This window comes from Alosa pseudoharengus, unplaced genomic scaffold, assembly GCF_046254945.1.
Source record: "Alosa pseudoharengus isolate Yale_2024_CS ecotype anadromous, Long Island Sound unplaced genomic scaffold, YU_APseudo_1.1 YU_APseudo_1.1_scf_23, whole genome shotgun sequence".
Classification (NCBI taxonomy): Eukaryota; Metazoa; Chordata; class Actinopteri; order Clupeiformes; family Clupeidae; genus Alosa; species Alosa pseudoharengus.
The window spans coordinates 17,707,752-17,728,106 of record NW_027468685.1 but is presented as its reverse complement, the minus strand read 5'-3'; the positions used below and the strand labels follow the sequence as shown (position 1 = coordinate 17,728,106).

Sequence of the window (20,355 nt, the reverse complement as noted above, 5' to 3'; positions counted from 1 at the left end):
ATAAGTTGATCTGATTTATTAATCATAACACGCAGGGCAGGGGAAACCTGTGGCCTAGTCTCATAATAGGAACACTTGCTAAGACCCTCATGAGTTACACGGAAATATATTATAGTAGCACAGGAAGTTGAGCATTTCCTTTCCGCCTCTTAACCCGGCGCTGTTTACACGCGTGCCGATTTCTTTTTAGCAAATTGTCTGAAATCGACAGATTCATAGGATATCAACTCGGCAGTTATGGTAAGCAGACGCATTATGTATTTCTAATGCATTCGGAATGAGTGATGATGTACTAGAATCTGAAAGTTTTCTTTATATATTAAACACTTGCCTGGCTAAATAGCTAACAAGGCAACTGTCCAGCTATGTCTTTTTCAATAGCTAACGGTTTGCCTCAGATAAAACAGGTTATACGATCATTCAAGTCTACAACATTTAATATGTCTAGTTTGACTTTTGTTATGAATCACCTGTATATTCATCAATCAGCTTATATTCAATCAACTTCACATTACAACAGAATTACCAAAGAACGTTAGCTAATGTTAGCAGATGGCATCTAGATAGAGGCTATGATCAATTTCGGACGAAATTGATGTTTTTCCTGTTATTGTTATGTAACAGTTATACGGTGTATGTAAGACTATATACCTATTGTTTTACTTGTAGTACTTAACGTTGGTTGACTTGAATACACAATATGTTCATGCTGATTCATGAATGAATTGACTGTCATTCTTTTTTCCCTCTATAGAAACCCATTCTGTTACAGGGCCATGAAAGGGCCATCACACAAATCAAATACAACAGGGAGGGCGACCTTTTGTTTTCCGTTGCCAAGGACCCCGTAAGTTTAATGGCATACATTTGTCTGACTTTTACATTTTGACTTGAGCATCCATGTCTAGCAATATGGATGTTGGGGATATGCTCACATCTTTTCCTTGTTCAGGTGGCTAACGTGTGGTATTCTGTGAACGGAGAAAGGCTGGGCACATACAATGGACACACTGGTGCCGTATGGTGTGTAGATTGTGACTGTATCCTTTCCCAAATAAATCTGCATTTAAGATATTACTGCCTGCCTTTTTATTGGTGCAATTTGGAATGTCATATATTGTCACTCATTTCCTGATATCGAACCTGATTGCTTTGGGTATGGTTCTTTCACCCAAACTGGAAATGTAGAGCATTGGTGTGTTGTCCTTAATAATTACCACAGGGGATACCAAGCATGTGTTGACAGGTTCTGCTGACAACAGTTGTAGACTGTGGGATTGTGAGACGGGTAAGTTGAAAAACACTGGACCTCTGGAGGTCATATTAAGCATGTTCTTTGTTCATATGTTAACATCATCTTAAATGCCAGTTCAATTATACATAACTGATTTTAATGTCCACATGTGTATGCTGGTCATTGATGGTTGGGCATTGCATCTGAAAGCTTTAACACTATGGATCTGTGTGTGTGTTTTTGTGTAGGTAAACAGCTTGCGCTCCTGGAAACGAGTTCTGCTGTGAGGACCTGTGGCTTCGACTTTAGTGGCAACATAATTATGTTCTCCACCGATAAACAGATGGGTTACCAGTGCTTCCTGAACTTCTTTGACCTAAGGGACCCTCAGCAGATCGGTAGGTACAATGCTGCACACACCTGCATATCGGTTCCCTTTATGTCATCCAGCAAAAATATATGTACCTTTTCCTTGATTATGTTTTCTTGATATAGGATGTCTTTACCAAAAATCTTCACACGTTCCTTACTAGTTAACAGAGTTTCTTTTATTTTGATCTTTTTTTGGACGTCATGTTTGCTTAAGATATTCATTGTCCAGAACATAAGTCACCTTTAGTGAAAAATGTAAAGTTGTTGCAGTTTTCATTCCGTTCTGCAAATTCCACATACAATACAGTTACAGTGACTGAAACATGTTCAAAATGGTATTCATATAAATGCACATTTACGTTATACGTGTAAGCTGCCAGGGTTTGCTGTCACTTAACCACATTTATAATAGATGTATTTGATGTTTTTTATAATTTTTTTATTTTTTAATTTAATTTTTTATTATTTCATGAATTCCCTCTGGAGTGACCTGTAAGTATCATTTGTGGACCTTACCCTCTAATGTTCCCTGGTCTCTTCCTCAGAGGACAACCAGCCCTACCACTCAGTGCCCTGCAATGAATCGAAGATCACCAGTGCTGTCTGGGGACCCCTGGGGGAGTTTGTCATTGCTGGCCATGAGAGTGGCGAGATCAACCAGTTCAGTGCCAAGGTACAGAATGCTTGCATTTCATTTCCCTTATCATTACATTAGCACCAATATGTGTGTATGTTTCTTAACGATCCAGACTTGCAAATGTCACCTAATTCAATATTGACAGATCTTATGTTCATTTTTCTGTGTGTGTTTGTGTCTGTCTGTGTGTGTGTGTGTGTGCCTGCGCACACAGTCTGGGGAGATTCTGAAGACAGTGAAGGAACACACAAAGCAGATCAATGACATCCAGTCGTCTGTGGATCTCACCATGATCGTCACCGCCTCCAAAGACTGCACCGCCAAGGTAGGAGAACCTGCTCTCACTGGACATTCACAGACATGGGGCTGTTTAAACTCTACTGTGTGCATCAGTAAGGGTAAGAGGGCTAAAGGAATGAATGGGCGCTGGGTAGTGGACACTTGGTGCCTAATCACCTGTGTATGGCGAGGACAACTTGCTGTGCTGTCCTGTTGTATGATTGCTGGACTGGGTCCCAGCCTGGAGCAGGCGATTTTCTGTTATGTCTGTGAATGTACCAGCCTCTTTGAGCACCACAATATTAGAAAGAATGCAATGAAGGTACACAGATGATGGCTGCCATAGCAAGGTGTTGGAGTGGTCTATATGTAATGAGACGGGTGATGGTGGATTACCACATGGTCAGGGTGATGTACTCTGCAACTATTTGAATGTTTTTGTTGATAATTCTAGTCAATAATAGTGTGTGTTCAGACATCTTTTGGCTCAAGTATGTTCTCAGCACTTCTAGAAAAAATACTATTTTCCTTGCAGAGCAAAAGTGGTTCATCAGATGAACTCTGCAAGATCATGTCCTCATTATGAAGATCTGTAATAGGATTAAATGCTTTGTCTGTAATAGAATTAAATGCCTGTCTTTGATTCCTCACAACCTGCCTAATTTACTCTAGGCCAACTGGAGTGGTATAATCAAGTACATACAGCATCATAAACACAGGAGATGTGTATATATCCATAGAAGGAGAAGTGTGCCCCCCCAAAAAAAAACACTTGCTGTTCTCAGAAAGTCATTGCCATGTTGCATTTGTCCTCACAGCTTTTTGACTCCACGTCACTTGATCACATCAAGTCCTTCAAGACTGAGAGACCCGTCAACTCCGCTGCCATCTCTCCCAGCATGGACCATGTAAGACCAACAGCACCCCTCAGCCAGCCCGGCTTAGAATATGTGTATGTGTATGTGTGATTGAAAGCCCTGACCTGTCTGTCTCTATGATGTGTGCAGGTGGTCATGGGTGGTGGTCAAGAGGCCATGGAGGTCACAACCACATCCACGAGGATTGGCAAGTTCGAGGCCAGGTGAGCCCTTGCTTGTACTAGTCAGTTATATACCTGTTTGCAAAAGCCTCCCTTTTAGCTAAAATAAGTGAATCAATTATCTTGAATGTGGGGGCATGTAAACTACTAACACTGGGTATAATAACATCTTTCAGCAGATGTTGAGTAAAGATAAGGGCAGAAAAAACAATATGGACTCATTAAGTGCAATTTATAAGGAACATGTTTTTTCTTCTCAAGAAGCTGTTCATTCTTTAAGAAATAGGAGCTGACACTACTTTGTCTATTTCTTAATAGGGAATATGCATCAAGCCAGTAAACCCTTAAATGAGTTGGACATAGAAATTTCATCTCAGTTTGATACCACAAAATATTGATTACTTCTCACTTGAGGAGGCTGTCAGGTCTTGTTAGTGTCAGAATGCCACTAACAAGGTTATCCCATTTGCTACGGGTCCACTCATCCACAAACATTCTGTTCCCTGAGGGATACCACCTTGAGGTGTAGGAATAAAATGAGAATTTCACCTTAAATTCACCTTTCATGCACCACTTACCTAATGAACCAGACTACTTAGGTGACTTAAACTTAAGCCACCGTTTCCCAACCTTGGGTTGGGACCCCATGTGTGGTCACCTGAAATTCAAATGGGGTCGGCTGATATCTTACAATTGACCAGTACATTACATAAAAATATATATACATTACATACAAAAAATATATTAAAAAATAAACCCCATGATATCCAAGTTAAGTAACTAATCGGATCCTTCATTACAATCGATCTATGTAAAAATAAACTTAGACATCCCGCATTAGATCATGGGTAATACTGCTTGATCAACGTTCCAATTTGCAAGCGTTTGCGAACGTTTTCCTATGTTTGCGAATTTAAACGCACCGATGGTTTTGAATTATCTTGTCATATCCAGCACCCAATAGTCTGCACAAGCCATTCATTTGTCAGTTGCAAAGGTTTTAATTTAATACGGAAAGCCCTCTGACCTGTCTGTACTCTAGTTATGTGGTTGAAGTTCTAAGGATGTGGTGTGTTTATCTGTTCCTGCCGCCTTCTAGGTTCTTCCATTCGGCCTATGAAGAGGAGTTTGGAAGAGTAAAGGGACATTTCGGTCCCATCAACTGTGTAGCTTTCCACCCAGATGGGAAAAGGTAAGAAAAAAATATCTTCTCACACAGCAGTCCACATTAGATTTTCAGAGATTCTGTTTGTCTCTTCCGTTGGACCTTTTCCCCCTCAAATACTAAGATCAACTACCTATTCTGTTACTCTGTAATAACACAACAGGTAATTTCTTTGTGATTTGACTCGCCATTTGATTGCCTCTCTGGTTGACATCTAAATGTCTGCACTATCACTATCCTGTGATTATCTTGTGTTGTAGGTAAATATGTATTGTTTGTTGTTGCCGTATGATGTCTTTGTTCAATGTAGCTTGAATGTCAGTCGCCAAGTGTAAATCACTTTGGATTAAGGCGTCGGCTAAAATGAATAAATGTAAAGGTGAAAGTATTGAGGCGGTGGATATACTGTAGAGACGTAAATTTTCAGATAGTTAAACACTATAACATGATGAAAACAACATAGCACTAAGGGTTAAGGATGTTGATTTTTAAAGATGCCAGAGGAGGTCAAGATGTGTGGGTGTGGTTGCAATTGGTGCCAACGTTTTTTGTGTTTTTTGTGTGTGTGTTACAGTTATAGCAGTGGAGGAGAGGACGGATACACCAGAATTCACTACTTCGACCCCCAGTATTTCGACTTCGAGCTGGAGGCGTAGACACCTTCGGAAGCAGCAACATTCCATCTGAGCGCTGACCCCAGATCAGTCGTATGGCAGCGTGTCAGCAGCACACGGCGAAGCAGCTCCAACCATCGGCTGCACTTATGCATTTCTGGTTTTTGTATGCTTGGTTTTACTTCAACACATCACTCTCTATGAGCCTTACTCCAGGGTCTATTAAATTAATGGATATTGTTAATAAAAACTTGGTTTTGAGGCATTATGTTTTTTACTGGTTTGTTTTGCTCTTCATGCAAATGTTTGGCTGAAGTGAAATGTGTTGCACATCCTTCAGTGTGATGACACTGTCTCAGTGTTATGATTAGGTAGTGGTATCAAACATTTTTGAAGACATTTGTTCCTTTATAGGTAATCATTAAATATAAGTATTTTAGAAATCTTAAACGTCCTAGCCCATCCTGAATCCCAGGCCTGTGCCTGAGAATTTAGGTTGCCTTCCCACTCGGTCTGTTTAACTGGACCGTACCCGAGTGTGATCACTACCCCCTAGCCCTGACCCAGCTGCTCTCTGATCACGACATTTTTGTTTGCATAGTCCGTTTGTCATAAACACTAACTTCTTTTTTCCAATATCGATTGACAACGTTGCAAAAACGGCAGTTTATTTCCTGATTTTGCAACAGATAGCATTGAACTGCACTGGGGTTCTAACGAACCGTACCCCAGACCACTGTTTTCTAACGGACTCTGGTCCACACCCAGGTTCGGCATGTGTTCACATTAGCAAAAATCACCGAACCATCGGTCCAAACGAACTCAGGTCTGGACCAAACGGTCTAGTGTGAATGCACCCTTAGAGCCTTGTGATAATCACTATTTCAAAAATGAATATGGTGAATTAATGCAACAAACCAACTGTTAACCTTTAATCTGGTGTTTTCTGAGTAACATTCTGGGGTTGCAGTCAAATTCCAGGCATGGAATTGTTAATCAGTAAAAGTAAAGGAAGTTATGAAACTTGGTTTTGTCTAATACACATCTAAACTCATCTATATAATACATAGAAATGATATGTATTATATAGAAATGCTATGTAGATTTCTAATCTAATGACTAGACTAACTCTTCCCTTGATTAAATATGTAGCCAATGAATTTCTACATGATAGTTCAAGATTTCAGAAGGTATGTCCTTGAGTAATGGAACACTTAATATGAAAAAGAACCTTGGATCACTATTGAATAATATTTACATTATTGATCAAGAGACATAATTTGATTTTCTTTGTTTTATTTACCAAATTCATTGTTATAGACATTTCACAACATCTGAACTTTTTGGAAACCCAAACCGGACCGCAGGTCCATCGAACCTGCTAATAGCTGCTCCCCATATAGCAGTAACGTAACATCTGCGGGTAAAGCCCTCTTCTCCCTGTGCCCCCCACCCCTTATGTCCCCAGTCCTCCCTCCATCCATCCAAAAGACATACAGCTACGTTCACAGCCATCAAAGCAGACATGGTAATAAAAACAAATTGTGTCACATTTTTTAATCTTTTTCTTAAAAACAAGGTAAAAGAATGCGGCAGCAGGAATAGGCATCCAGAGGAAGAAAAGGAGAGATACCAAAAAGAAAGGGGGAAAAAAAGGGGAAATGTACAAATTTGAATGTCCATGATGTGAAATAACTTAAGAGATGAAAGCCTGTGAAAGAGCCAGGGAGAGTTTGAGAGCTGGTGCGCATTTTCTGAATTGTGACTAGTTCAGGTCCGGTTTGGTTGAGGTACTGTTTTAAGCAGAAGAACAAAAACAAAAAGGTACTGATCGGATGCAAACTGAAAAATAAACATTAAAACAGAGGTGAAAATAATAGGAAGAAAAAAAAAAACATACATCTTGCATTTCAATTCACACTGGCAATGCAAAAAACTTTATACCGCTTCTTAAGAATACAAATAGTAAAATGAGTCTTAGAAAATAATTTACAGTCTTTTGCTTCCGCAATCTAACCTCTATTCTGTGTGTGTGCGTGTGTGTGTGTAGATGTGTACAGTTGTGTGTGTAAGTGCATTTGTGTGTGTGTGAGGTGGGGCATCTGACAAGGTCATGCATCCACAAGGACTTCTGGGCTTCAATTTCTCAGGTTGTCTTCAGTTCTTCTTTTGGCCTAGTAATACAAGGAGTCATCAGTATCTTTTGCACCCATAAAATAAGAGAATCTTTAGCAGCAACAACAACCATCATCCTCCTCCTCCTCCACATAAAAAGCAGGACACTGGGACCAGCCTGACTAGCGTCCAGGTGTGTACTCACCCCTTTGTGTCCATTTTCTCTTCAGGTGCTTTCTCCTCTTCTTTCACTTCAGCTAGAGGCAAAACATAGGACTCTTTTAAAACACTTAAAAAAAACACACACAATGGGGGTTGTAAAATGATTCCTAGGCACAAACAGAAGACCATAGGCAGTGTACTAGAACGTTGATTTGTGAGGGTTGACCAAGTGAGTTGTGGCTCACCTTTCTTCTCCTCTCCGTCCTTCTCCTCCTCCGTCTTGACCCGTTTGGCCTTCTTGAAGTTGGCGGCATTCCTGCGTCCCCCGCCCTGGCCCTCGTCCTCAGAGTCGGAGAACTCCTCTTCACAGGCTATCCTCTTGTCGTGAGCACGGACTGCAAGGTAAAAGACACGCCATCATCATCATCATCTACCTCACCTGCTACATCCAGGGCCTGAATAACAGTTACACACTTGGACTTCAAGGGACACATGAAAAAAAAAAAAAAAAAAGCTTCCGACAGTATGGCTGAGGGTCTCTGAAAGGATGCTATATCCGGCTATAAAGACTTAAGAGACACTTTGAAAAGTGAGAGTTGAGAAAAGCATGCCAGGGCAGAGCACTAGGACAGAACAGAGGCCATAAGTGTACGGGCTACAAGAGAACTCTGGGTTCCTGGGACATGACATACTGGAGATGCGCTTGTCAGGGTCCTCTTCCTCGTCACCGCTGTCCTCCTGTACAGCGTCCTCTGGGATGGCCTGCATCTGCACACCAGGGGCATGGGGCAGCATGCGCAGGTTCTCAAATAGACGCTGCCTGCACGTACACACACACACACCAAGTCAATCAAATATGGCTCTTTAAACAAGCACACATGTATGTCTATGTAAAACTGTGCTTATCCTTGTTTGTATAGATGTACAGGTTTCTAAATCAAGCTTGCCATACCACTGGTGCATTTAAAGTACATGTAGATATATTTTCAAGATAAACTATTTAAACACACTTCTATGGTACAAAACTATATTTCTGTAAGTTCCAAAAGATAAACAACACATACTTGATCTTCTCCAGGTAGTCATTTGTGTTCTGGTTGGTCATGTTGGATGGACTGATGTGAAGTTTGAAGTCTGGGCCGAAGTACTCAAAATAGTCATTGTACGGGAGCTCTGGACATCAAAATAAGAGATTTCACCACCACCACCACTCAAACACAACAAATGTCACATAGTTGGTTTATGAATTTCAAATGACACTTTTGAAAATTGAATTGGCAAAAAGGTAAATGTGAAACTCAGTTGAAAGGTCTTCATTTTTTTCCCTTCTCATTACTACTCATGGAGTCTTCTACTACTATTCATAAAGCTAAGCGATGATGCTTGTTTGTGTCGAGGCCTACCGTTGGGGATGGTGCTGTCCAGGGCCACGGCCGTCTCATAGGTCCAGCAGCGGGCCACGTTCCTGATGGTGTAGCCTCCGCCTCCCAGCATCAGCAGGGGCAGGTTAAAGCTCTTCATGTACTCTACACACTTGGCATGGCCTACAGGAAATGCCACAACATTAACACAGGGCCAAGCCGACTATAAGATACTATATATGCAAGTTAAATAAATACTCCAAAACTGTACATATATTGCGCTAACAATTCTTTATTAAGACCCCAACAGAGCGATGTCTCAGCACGTGGCCAGATGGTCATAAGAAACCTCAGGGATTCAAGAAGCATTTTCCAACCATTGATTTAATTATACGCCACACTTAAGTTCAATTCTTTTTTTTCTTCCCCCCCAACACCATAATCTAGACCAACAGCTTGCATCTAGACACACATTACACAGACAGGTAATTGCTAAAACAAACGCAGACAGGTGTTCTCCAGTACCTTTGATGGTGAGGTTGAAGCAACCCAGCCTGTCTCCAGACAGCGAGTCGGCTCCACACTGAAGCACCACAGCACTGGGCTGGTACATCTCCATCACTTTGGCCATGATCTGCCCAGAAACACACACCGTTAGGTATTACACATTTGGGCTAGAGCTGCCTCGCTAAAAAAAAAAAAAGTTACCAAAGTAAAATGAAGACTCAAGAGATACTAACAGGCTTAAAGATGGCCTCATAAGATTCATCATCGATACCATCCCTGAGGGGGTAGTTCACAGCATAGTATTTGCCCTTTCCTGCTCCAATGTCCTGTAAAAAAAGAAAAGAAACTTCAGTCAGTCCATACCTTTACACATTTATTCATTCCAACATATCTGAATTTAAATGGCTACTAAAGTAAGTGCATGTTGTGTGTGATGTCTATATGCTACTGAGACCCTTGAATTTCCCCTTGGGGATCAATAAAGTATCTATCTATCTATCTATCTATCTATAATAAACTGGACTTTGAAAACCAGCGATGTTTTACATCCCATACAAAACAAATCTCACCATGCACCAGTAAGTCATAATTCAAGCGTTTTACTGCATAAAATGCAACCAGCCAGCAATGCAAGCTGACAGGTTTGATGTCGAATTACTAAAACAGCAAATGTGTTTGAAGGCCATTTCATGAAGTTGCGCAAGATCTCAGGGACGGGCACTCACTCGGAGATCTCCTGTGCCAGGGAAGTACTCCCCGTACTTGTGGAAGGACACGGTCATGACGCGGTCCGTGGTGTAGAACGCCTCCTCCACACCGTCACCATGGTGAATGTCAATGTCTATGTACAGCACTCTCTGATGGTACCTGAAGCAGGGAGGGAGCAGACAGTTAAAACTAGATCAACCGCTTTTAAAAACACCAGTGAAATGATTTGATCAGGACATTAAGGTACTTGGCAGATGCTCTTATCCAAAGCTAAACATAAAGGTCAGACATGACATGATACAAAGCATGCAACTTCAGTGAAATCTCATCTCAAGTCCACTTCAAATCAATTATATCTGTTTGCTGATTCTGTTGTATTCTACTCAAAGAGATGGATATTATATCTTCTATCAAGGGACAAGTTGTCATACACTGATTGTGCTTCTGCCTCAAACATATTGTCAACTGAAAGAACATTTGCCACAATGCTAAAAAGACACACTAGACATAAAACAAAATTTTTGGTCACCGTGTAAAGCTGAGAGACAAGAGCACTAGCAATCAGCTATGTATCACTATAGGCATGACAGCTCAAAGAGCACTCACTTCAGCAGCTCCAGGATGGCTAAAACGATGTCGTTGACATAACAGAACCCAGACGCCTCAGACTTCTTGGCATGGTGAAGGCCTCCTGCCCAGTTGATGGCAATGTCTGTCTGCTGTTTGTTCAGCTTCACTGCTCCAGCTATAAATCACACACACACACACACACACACAATACTGGTGATTACTAAAAACATGGACAGGTCTAAATTTCTGCATTCTTGCTGAGAGGTTCTGATCATCCCTTCTTCTTAGGTCCCCATTTACAACAGACTGCTGATCCATAAGGTGTTTTAAACTAAGATTAAACCATAAGAGTATAGACACTTTCTAGGGTGGTTTTGCAGGGTGAAGTACTCTCCATTCCAGCAGTATGTGGTTGTTATACCCGATATTTTCATATTTTTAATAGTTTTAATATCTCCATTATGAGAAAAGTCTTCAAAGCCTTGTGTGCACATCAGACGCACACACCAAAACTCAAACACACACACAGACACTTACCAACAGAGCCACCTGTTGAGAGCTGACAGAACTCAAATAAACCGTCAAACACGGGACAATCCTCTCCCACATTAACTGTGAAGCAGAAAAAAAACAGAAGATTAACAGTAGTCCAACAATAACATGAATAGCAGGTCAACGTGCAACCCTCCATCAATGCATACATTTACTACCCACTAAACCCTACCAATAGTTTGGTTCAATTCATATCCTGAGGTTTATCAGTCTATTCATCAGGAAGTTAAAGCATTTAAGGTTTATGGTAATGGTACTATTGCAGGCATGTGATAATGTGGTAAAGACTGGATTCAGGATTACAGACTAAGAGCTTTTTTTTTCTAAAACAGATGGTTTTTTTATGCGTTTCTTTTGGAAGGCGAACCCCTGAATCGGTTTAAATGTACTGTGAACCAGTCTGACCTACCGTTACAAATTATGTTACTTTGAAAATCATAAGACCGACCCTGATTCGCTAACACACACAAACAGAGCGTCTAGCGTTCTCCAACGTGGGTGAGTAGCGTCACTGCTACAGTGGCAACAAACTAGTTGTCGAGTTTAGTGAAATGCAGCATGGACTAATAACGTGTGTGACATTAACGTGTGTGTTGCAGTATCTTGAAAGAAGTCATATATTCAGTCGTAAGCACTAGCCTCTAACCTAGCTTCTTAGGCTGCAAAAAACACCCCTTGTCTTTGTGGTAACTTTGTTAAGCCTCCTGCATTTCCCTCTTCCCATCGGTCCAGTGCACATCTGAAAGATGACTGGGGAGGGAGGGTAATAGGGATCGACCGATATATCGGCCTGCCGATATATCGGGCCGATATTTACGTTTTTTACGTGTATCGGCATCGGCCGATAAGCGGCTGCGTTCGCCGATAGTTTTTCCCCCGCATTATTTACATACAGGCGTCCACAGGCAGCTCTGTGTTGCTGGAGAAGCTGCAATTCACGTGCAGACTGCCCCTCCCCCACAAGTGCTGAAAGCCTGCTCTTCAAGACAACAGTAAAATGTAAACTTTCAAAGCATCTTTTAACTGTTTAACTTAGCTAAATATTGCCATACACTTTGAAGGTGGAAGCAAGTTTGTGGGTCCAAATGGAAAACACGAATGATAGATAGATAGGTACTTTATTTAATGCTTAATGCCTCATTTATAGAACTGCTTGCCATTGTATTTAGGGAGCTGCAAATAGCTAAGTTGTAGGCTAGGCTAGCGGTAGCTGTTACAAAACACTGGTCATTAAGTAATGCCAACGTTGTTCCGTGGTATTTGTGGGAGTTTTATTCAGCGACCACCTGGCTGAGTTTTGGACGCGTGTGGTGTGTGTGTGTGTGTCTCCCTCCCTGAATGCCTCTTCTATAAAACTGCTTGCCATTGTATTTAGGGAGCTGTAAATAGCTAAGTTGTAGGCTATCCGTATGGTAGCGGTAGCTGTTACGAACACTGGTCAATCATATGATTAAGTAATGCCGACGTTGTTCCGTGATATTTGTGGTAGTTTTATTCAGCGACCACCTGGCTGAGTTTTGGACGCGTGTAGTGTGTGCGTCTCCCTCCCCTTCTCCCTTCGAGCTGGGCGGAGTTGCCATCACAGTGATAAAAGCTTTAATAATGAGAGACGTGTTATATGTAGTTAACTATTAATTCGTGTTAACGTTTACCATGTACCAGACATACCGTGTATGCCTTACTTGTTTAGAGCCGTTTGCTAACGTTATCATTATCAATCCAGTTCAATAGTTGTTCGTCAGCTACCAAACAGACGTTTGTGTGTGCATCTGTGAGACACACGCATCACAGCAATATGAGAGTGCTGCGCTACCGGAAGAAGAGATTTTAAAACTTTGAGAGATATGTTTTATACCTTTTGACGTTGATGCCGTTTAGAACAGAAACATCTGACAGCACGTTATTTTCTTCGGCTGATTTATGTTCTGTGATTGACAAATCTTGCAGCTTTTTTTAGAAAAATATAGACATAGAAAAAATGAAACCATGCAGTCTTAAATTACAAATCAAGCACTTTATTTCAATAGCTTTTCAGGCTTATTGTTTTCTTAAAGTATTTAAATGTGTTGACAAAGGACATTTTGTGATGACCTGAATTATGTCTTATAGTCAGCAAGCAATGCATCATCAAGGCTGTAAGATGTTGATGAAAGCATTTTGCAGTTAACCATATCCAGTGCACCCATCCATAAGTTCAATAAATGTTCCTTTTTTAAATTGAGACTTATAACATTTGTTATCATAATTTGTGTAATTATGTGTCATTTTTATGATGTAAATTGAGGGAGCAAAATAAAAGCAGTATCGGCTCCAAATATCGGCTCAAGAAAATCGGCAGCCTGTATCGGTCATCGGCTAAGGCTGAGGGAAAAAAATCGGTATCGGTATCGGCACTAAAAAATCCATATCGGTCGAACCCTAGAGGGTAATATTGCCTACCTGTCATTGTTGATGTGACAAACTCGCTTTTGACAACATGAGTAAGTAGCCTCCTTGTTTATGAAAGGTGATCCAGACACCCTTTCTCCCCTGGCACTCGAAATTAAGCCAAAGCAACAGCTTACACCACTGAGGTTTTAAAATATTGTGACTGGCTTAGCAGCTAAGCGTACATGAACTGAGAACATACATGAATGTATAGATCTCTATTAATTGGCGTAGTGATTTCGTTTAGAGACATTTGACAAAGTTGTTAATATCAACATGTTTGTTCAGTCTTTCAATCCAGTCAAGTCTTTGTGTCTTTTGGAGAAATTATAAACCCAATGACATGCAATTGTAATTTTGCTCATGTCTTAAAAGTTGTATCAGCGATAGCAGGGATACGTCACTTCTGTTGATGTTCAAACAAAACAGAGAGCTAGCTCGCTACTCCCTCCCGTGCAATTAAAACTCTCCTAAACGCACATCTTGTCGGTTATTGGTTGAAACACTTTATTTTGCCTTTGAGTGGGTTGCCAACCCTTGTTGGTAGCAATTGTTTTTGTGTACAGATCTCGGAGCCTAGGCTGCCTACAGAGACGCGTTTTTTTGACGGCCTGCTTATGGAGCAGACAGCTAGCGGATCGTTAGGAAAGATTAGATGAATGTGATCATTTATGTTTGGGCCTTTTTTGGGCCTGAAATCGCTGATACAACCTTTAAAGTAACAAAAAAAGAGTTTATTGCCTACCCATTTGATAATTATTAATAGAATTAAATACTATATAATGGAAAATAAAAATTGAAAATAAACAAATGTGAAGAACTGTATTGCATTTTGGGGCTCAATTACATCATATTGCATTGTACCGAATCGTTCTGTATTAAAACGTATCGTTTCTGAATCGTATCATAGCTTATGCATCTAGATACGTATAGAATCGTCATATAAGGGAGAGATGCACACCCATACAGATTACCATTGACACTGGTGGTATTTCAGGCACAAGCTGCACACACATAGAATCAATCACGTCATCATTTGGGGGGAAAAAAAAAAACATGAATTTAAAAAAATATCCATTTGAGGGAGCTAAAACTCTGTTTACATGTAAACGAAAGGCCCAAGCGCATAAAAAAATATGCGTTTATCACAAATATCTACATACGTGTAAACAAGCCCTAAACCCTTCATTATTCTCGTCATCACAGCAGAGGGTTCTCTTATGAATTAAAAACAATGTTTTTATCTGTGATATACTTCAAGTAACAATGAATAACAGTGTCTGCCATATGAATGTAAATAGTAGTCTACTTACATCTTTGCATCTGTTTACTATACTCAGACATGTTGTCAGGCCGGATGGAGCGTAGGAATTTGATGTAGTCATCACTGTGATACTTGGTCATTTCCTCGCCATTGGCCTTGTGAGGTCTCTATATGGGTGGGGTGGGGGTGCAGGACACAAAAGACGTCAGTCTCACAATATAAGCGTATCAATACAAACTTCACATTTGCAATCAGATTCTTAGGCACTTTTTCTGATACACATACAACATTATAGGGAGGGGAGAGAGATGGATATGGCTTACATAGATTTCCATCTTCCTGTAGAGCCCATAGTTGAGCAGGAGATTGTGGGTCATGCGAATTCTGTGGGGCTTCATGGGATGGCCCTGGCCATAGTAGTAGTTCCCAACATCACCTGGATGGTAACAAAAAAAAAAAGAAAGAGATGGACTCATTGTGCTGCAAATGATGAATGATGTTTTTAAATATTGAATGCCCTTTTTTTGCAAAGCACAGGCTAAAAGGGAAGACTTGCAGATGTGTCAATGTACTGTGCACCACAGGAATGTCAGCACCATGGGTTATAAAGAAACAGGCAATATACCCTTGTGACTGATACAGGCTGTTGCTGTGATTTCAAGTGTCTGGTAGAAACTGCATCTTGCTTTTTACAATTGGCTGTTCACTCATCGCCCACAGGCTAAAACTTAAGTGTTAATTTCCTTCAGCAGGTGTGCATATTTTGACGTATTTAGATAAAGGGATAACAATGAAATGGCCAATTCAAGTCCAACGACAATCTCTTACTGCTAGTCATTTAAATGTGACTTTACTGGGCGAGTTATTTTTCAATCTGTTGCCCTAGATTTTCTCAGTTACAAAAAAATCCGAATAGTTAGTCGCACTTCTGTAACGTCAAGTGTTTACAATCAAGTGGCAAAAATGTAATGCTAATGCATAATGAACACATTCATAGGAGTGTTCGCATCCGTTCTTTGTGTGCATCACTCGAAAGTGTGCAACAGGCTACATGCAATCCAGCACGTAACTCTACCGCTGCATAGGTGGGATTAAATAGGTTTAAAAGGCCGGTCGGTAAATTACATGCAAGCTGATGCACATCAAAGTTAGGAGGACGCATTATCAGAAAGAGGAAACAGGCTAGCTTGCTAGGCCAAATAAGCTGCTAATGAACCTTTGATGTAAACGTGGTAAATTACCACTAAAGGACAACAGCACACTAAGTTTGTGGTCTGACCGAGAAACATTAACAGCTGCCTAACGTCTGTCAACTACCCAAATATGTAGGACTTCTTAGCACGAAGAATAAAGCTGGAGGATGCTAGGAATGTCCTAGTCAAATGATGTTGGCAGGCTAACTAGCGGACCAGCCACACAGCTAGCTTGCTGGCTAACGAGTTGTGGAATCCCTGGAAGCATACAAAACCAGCTAGACAGTCACAAGTCCGGAACTGAGAGCAGACCACATGTAAATTAACTATGGTTTTATGGTAAGTATAATCGTTAAGTCCTTAACAGAATATCAAGACAACTCTTCACGCTAACGGGATGCTGCACGCCTCCCTGCAGCGAAGACAATTAGCTAACAAGAGTGAGCTAGCCTATAGCAATTACATAGCCAAGCGGCTAGCCGGTTGAACTCGTTTACTTGCTACAATCAGTTCATAAAAGAAAGCGATTAATGATGTCTCACTCTAAATATCTAACTTCACATTTCCCTACTGCTTCTCTGTGTATATTCAGACGAGGCTTTATCCTATTCCTTACCATCATAATAATAGCAAACTTTCTTCTTTGTTCCTTGAGAAGTCAGCGCCATTTTACCTCCAATTACTGCCTGAGCCTGCCGGGCTTTCTACGCAATGACTAACTTCAGTCGGAACTTGCATTTAGTGCATTTCTACCAATCGCATTACATCTTTCACATCTGGGGCGTTCCGTCTGCAATTTGGACCAACCACTTCGCGGTACTGAAGTGTTTTCTTCACAGAGATGTCTCAGACTTCAGTAGCCAAATCACAAAACGATAAAAAAAATAATAAAAAAAACGATGATGGCGTTATAAGAAATATATAATGAAAGACAACATTTGATGTTAGGAATGTCTTGAAGCTACTTGACAGGCTGTGTGCGTGTTCAGACATCTTGCTGCAGAAGTCCTCAACATAGTTGAAGTAGCCTAAATTGCATAGGCCTACACCAACACATTAAACACTTTGCCTACATTACTTTTAGGCCTAACGTTACAATACATCAATCTCTTTTTTAAAACTCAGATTTGCCCAGCACAAACTGCCTAGTTCCCACTTTTGTCAGACTTGATTTTTGTCTGATTTATTTAGGCTAAGCTTTTTCATTTCAAATATCAGACATCCAGGCAGTGGTGTAGTGGTAAAAAAAAGAGGTGTGTAAACTATGAATTCTGTGATAAGGTGGACTACGCAGTATTGGATTTTTTAAAAGGCATTCAGAACATGTTTGATGATGGTGAAGGTTGTCCTATGTTTATACTGTAACAATACTAGTGGTATTAAATGGTTCCTAGAGAGTTGATGAGTAAGGCCGTGTGAATGTGGATAATAGCCTTATAGTGTGATTTTTGAATATTAAAAGTTGCAATTGGTGAATAAACTCTTTTGAGAGGTGGATAAACTCTATTTTTGAAATTTCAGAAGTACAAACTGCGTTTACTTGTGTTTAGCCTCCATTACATCCCTGGGGTTCAAAAGTTAACATGCACTATTTCCACAGTCTTAGAAGCTTTTGTATTTCTCCTTGGGAGCAGTATGCAAACATTTCCATTAAGGTAGGCCTACCATGTTCATCTTACAAATATAGGCTAAACACCACCACATCATTGAGGAAGTATAGGTGAGACCCAGAGATTAATTTCTTTATTGTTTATGTGAACTGAACAATCAAGGTACTGGTAGTTGTTGTAGCCTAACTGTTACTGTCAGTGTCCACTGAAGAGAGTGCTGTATCATTAAAAAGCCATAGTCTAGGCCTATACCCAAAGAGGAAGGTCATTCAAGTTCACATTAATAGCCTATAGCAAATTATCATAGATAATGGTCATTCAATGTGCTTTTCTGCATAAGACACTAAATCAATCAATGATGAAAATAAGAAATATATAAACCACACTACAAAGAATACAAAATCACTACAAAAATATATAAATATCTAATAAAATAATAGAATGCCATTTTACTCTTAGTCCATGAGCCAGACCAGATGTTGGTAACTCAAGGTGGCAAACCAGTGGTGCCATTTCATTTGTTAGACCAACCGAAGTAAAACTATATGTACCGCAGAGCGGTACAAAATATGACCGCCGCCCAGTCCAGCACATTTTTTCCACAAAAATAAATCACGCTGAAAGGCCTATATGATTCTAACTGTCTCACTAAATTGCATTATCCACACTCAATTCTCACTGGTATCTGCTAGACAACAAGTACCAAAACATGATTAGTGCATAGATTTCACATGTAAAATTCATTTTATACAACCCCACCTCCATCTTGCCTGTTCATAATTCTGAGAAATTCTTGAATTGTGTGCATGTACATGTTTATGTTATGTGTGTGGGTGTGTGTGTATGTGTGTGTGTGTCTGTGTGTGTGTGTGTGTGTGTGTGTGCGTGCTTGTGTGTGTGCCTGCGTATGTGCCTGTGCATGCAAGCGTACATGTCTACTGTGTGAGTATGTGTCATACGTATGATTACTGTGAATGTATGTGTGTGTGTGTGTGTATCTGTTTGTGCACATGTGTGCACATGAAATGGGTTAACATGACCCCTGGAGGCAAACATACGGAAAAAAATGGTCATCCTAGGCCCTACAGTTCTCAAGATATTCACAGAGAACTGTTTCTGCCCTACCCTCCTTTCGGGGGGTCCAGTCCAGCGGGGGGGCTACAGATCAAAACGAAAAACGACGGTTCCATGCTATCCATGTGGGGTTACATGCCCACCAAGTTTTGTGTACCCCGGTCTTTCAGTGTCCCGGGAATCCCTGTTGGTGTACGTCACTAAATGTACACATAAATTATTTTATTGTAAGGCCCCTCATGAACGAAAGTACACAAAACTTGGCATGCATTCGGAGGGTGTCATAATGATCCTACACTTTTATTTTCGTGCAGTTTTGACCTTGTCAGCCAGAGATATTGTGATGAAAACACCTGATTTTTTGCTTTTTAATTTTTAACTAGGTGGCGCTATACATGAAATAAGTGGTAATGGGATGGGTTGACATGCCCCCTTAAGACCAACATACATAAAAAAGGTGGACCTCCTAGGCCCTACGGTTCTCGAGATATTCACAGAAAACTGTCTCCGGCCACCTACAGGCCAGTTGGTGTATAGTAACATAAATGAATTTATTGTGTGGCCCCCCATGAACGGAATTCCACAAAACTTGGTGTGCATACAGAGGGTGTCATAATGATCCTACACGTCCAATTTCGTGCAGTTTTGACTATGTTAGGTCACAGATACCTGCGATTACAACACCTAATTTTTACTTTTTTGTGTTTAACTAGGTGGCGCTATACATGAAATGAGTGGTTATGTAATGGGTTGACATGGCCCCTTGAGATCAACATACAAAAAAAAATGGTCCTCCTAAACCCTACGGTTCTCGAGATGTTCACAGAAAACTGTGTCTGCCCTACCCTCCTTTCGGGGGGTCCAGTCCAGCGGGGGGGCTACAGATCAAAACAAAAAACGATGGTTCCATGCTATCCATGTGGGGTTACATGCCCACCAAGTTTCGTGTACCCCGGTCTTTCAGTGTCCCGGGAATCATTGACGGAAATTTGGGTATGCGAAAAAGAATAAATAAATAAATAAATAATAAAAAAAAATTCTGACTAAACCTATATGACCGCCGCTTCGCTGCGCGGCGGTCATAATAATACATGATAACCTCCCTAAATGAGCAGCTGTTTCATTCTCTTGCTGAAACCTGATTTTTTTTCAGGCAAATAGGGTAAACATGAAATGGATATCACCATGAAACAGGTTATGAATTATATATGAACATACCCCTCTGCCAAAACCTTCAGAATAAGAATGAAACTGGGACATTGGTGTGTGTATGTACAACTGCAGTGGCTTCTAATAAGAGAAAAAGACTGAGAAAAGGCCCTGTAAAGATGTAATTTGAACATACACAGTATGTAGCAAAATACAGTTTAGGAAATATGTGACTTAAATGTGTATTTAGAACAATTTCTATCATTCTTTGCACTAGTTTGAAAACAAAATAAATATATAGTTTGTGGATTTTTGCATACTAT

General features: G+C 40.5%; 2 protein-coding genes across 2 annotated transcripts; one reads left to right on the top strand and one right to left on the bottom strand.

Annotated features, from left to right (window-relative positions):
* Positions 1-140: 140 nt before the first annotated feature.
* eif3i (eukaryotic translation initiation factor 3, subunit I) lies at positions 141-5,605 on the top strand. The gene is made up of 11 exons (XM_076301862.1): positions 141-240; positions 755-847; positions 953-1,040; positions 1,223-1,288; positions 1,483-1,632; positions 2,152-2,279; positions 2,458-2,568; positions 3,341-3,430; positions 3,530-3,603; positions 4,661-4,753; positions 5,301-5,605. Exons 1-11 carry the CDS (start codon positions 238-240, stop codon positions 5,380-5,382), a joined length of 978 nt encoding a protein of 325 aa, XP_076157977.1. The 5' UTR covers positions 141-237; the 3' UTR covers positions 5,383-5,605.
* Positions 5,606-6,619: 1,014 nt separating this feature from the next.
* On the bottom strand, positions 6,620-16,898 carry hdac1 (histone deacetylase 1). Its single transcript, XM_076301861.1, has 14 exons — positions 16,816-16,898; positions 15,330-15,442; positions 15,056-15,173; positions 11,301-11,375; positions 10,800-10,938; positions 10,211-10,352; positions 9,719-9,811; positions 9,504-9,612; positions 9,021-9,161; positions 8,682-8,790; positions 8,310-8,437; positions 7,863-8,012; positions 7,661-7,712; positions 6,620-7,514 (listed from the first exon to the last, which is right to left on the bottom strand). The coding sequence occupies exons 1-14, from the start codon at positions 16,865-16,867 to the stop codon at positions 7,487-7,489; spliced, it is 1,449 nt and encodes a 482-aa protein (XP_076157976.1). The 5' UTR covers positions 16,868-16,898; the 3' UTR covers positions 6,620-7,486.
* Positions 16,899-20,355: the final 3,457 nt, after the last annotated feature.

Coding starts and splice junctions, on each gene's coding strand:
- hdac1 (XM_076301861.1), bottom strand. CDS start 16,867: ATGGCGCTGACTTCTCAAGGAACAAAGAAGAAAGTTTGCTATTATTAT. Junction 9,613..9,718: donor ATGAGGCCATCTTTAAGCCT/GTTAGTATCTCT, acceptor GTTTCTGGGCAG/ATCATGGCCAAAGTGATGGA. Junction 9,162..9,503: donor CTTCAACCTCACCATCAAAG/GTACTGGAGAAC, acceptor CATTTCCTGTAG/GCCATGCCAAGTGTGTAGAG.
- eif3i (XM_076301862.1), top strand. Junction 2,569..3,340: donor CCAAAGACTGCACCGCCAAG/GTAGGAGAACCT, acceptor TTGTCCTCACAG/CTTTTTGACTCCACGTCACT. Junction 3,604..4,660: donor ATTGGCAAGTTCGAGGCCAG/GTGAGCCCTTGC, acceptor GCCGCCTTCTAG/GTTCTTCCATTCGGCCTATG.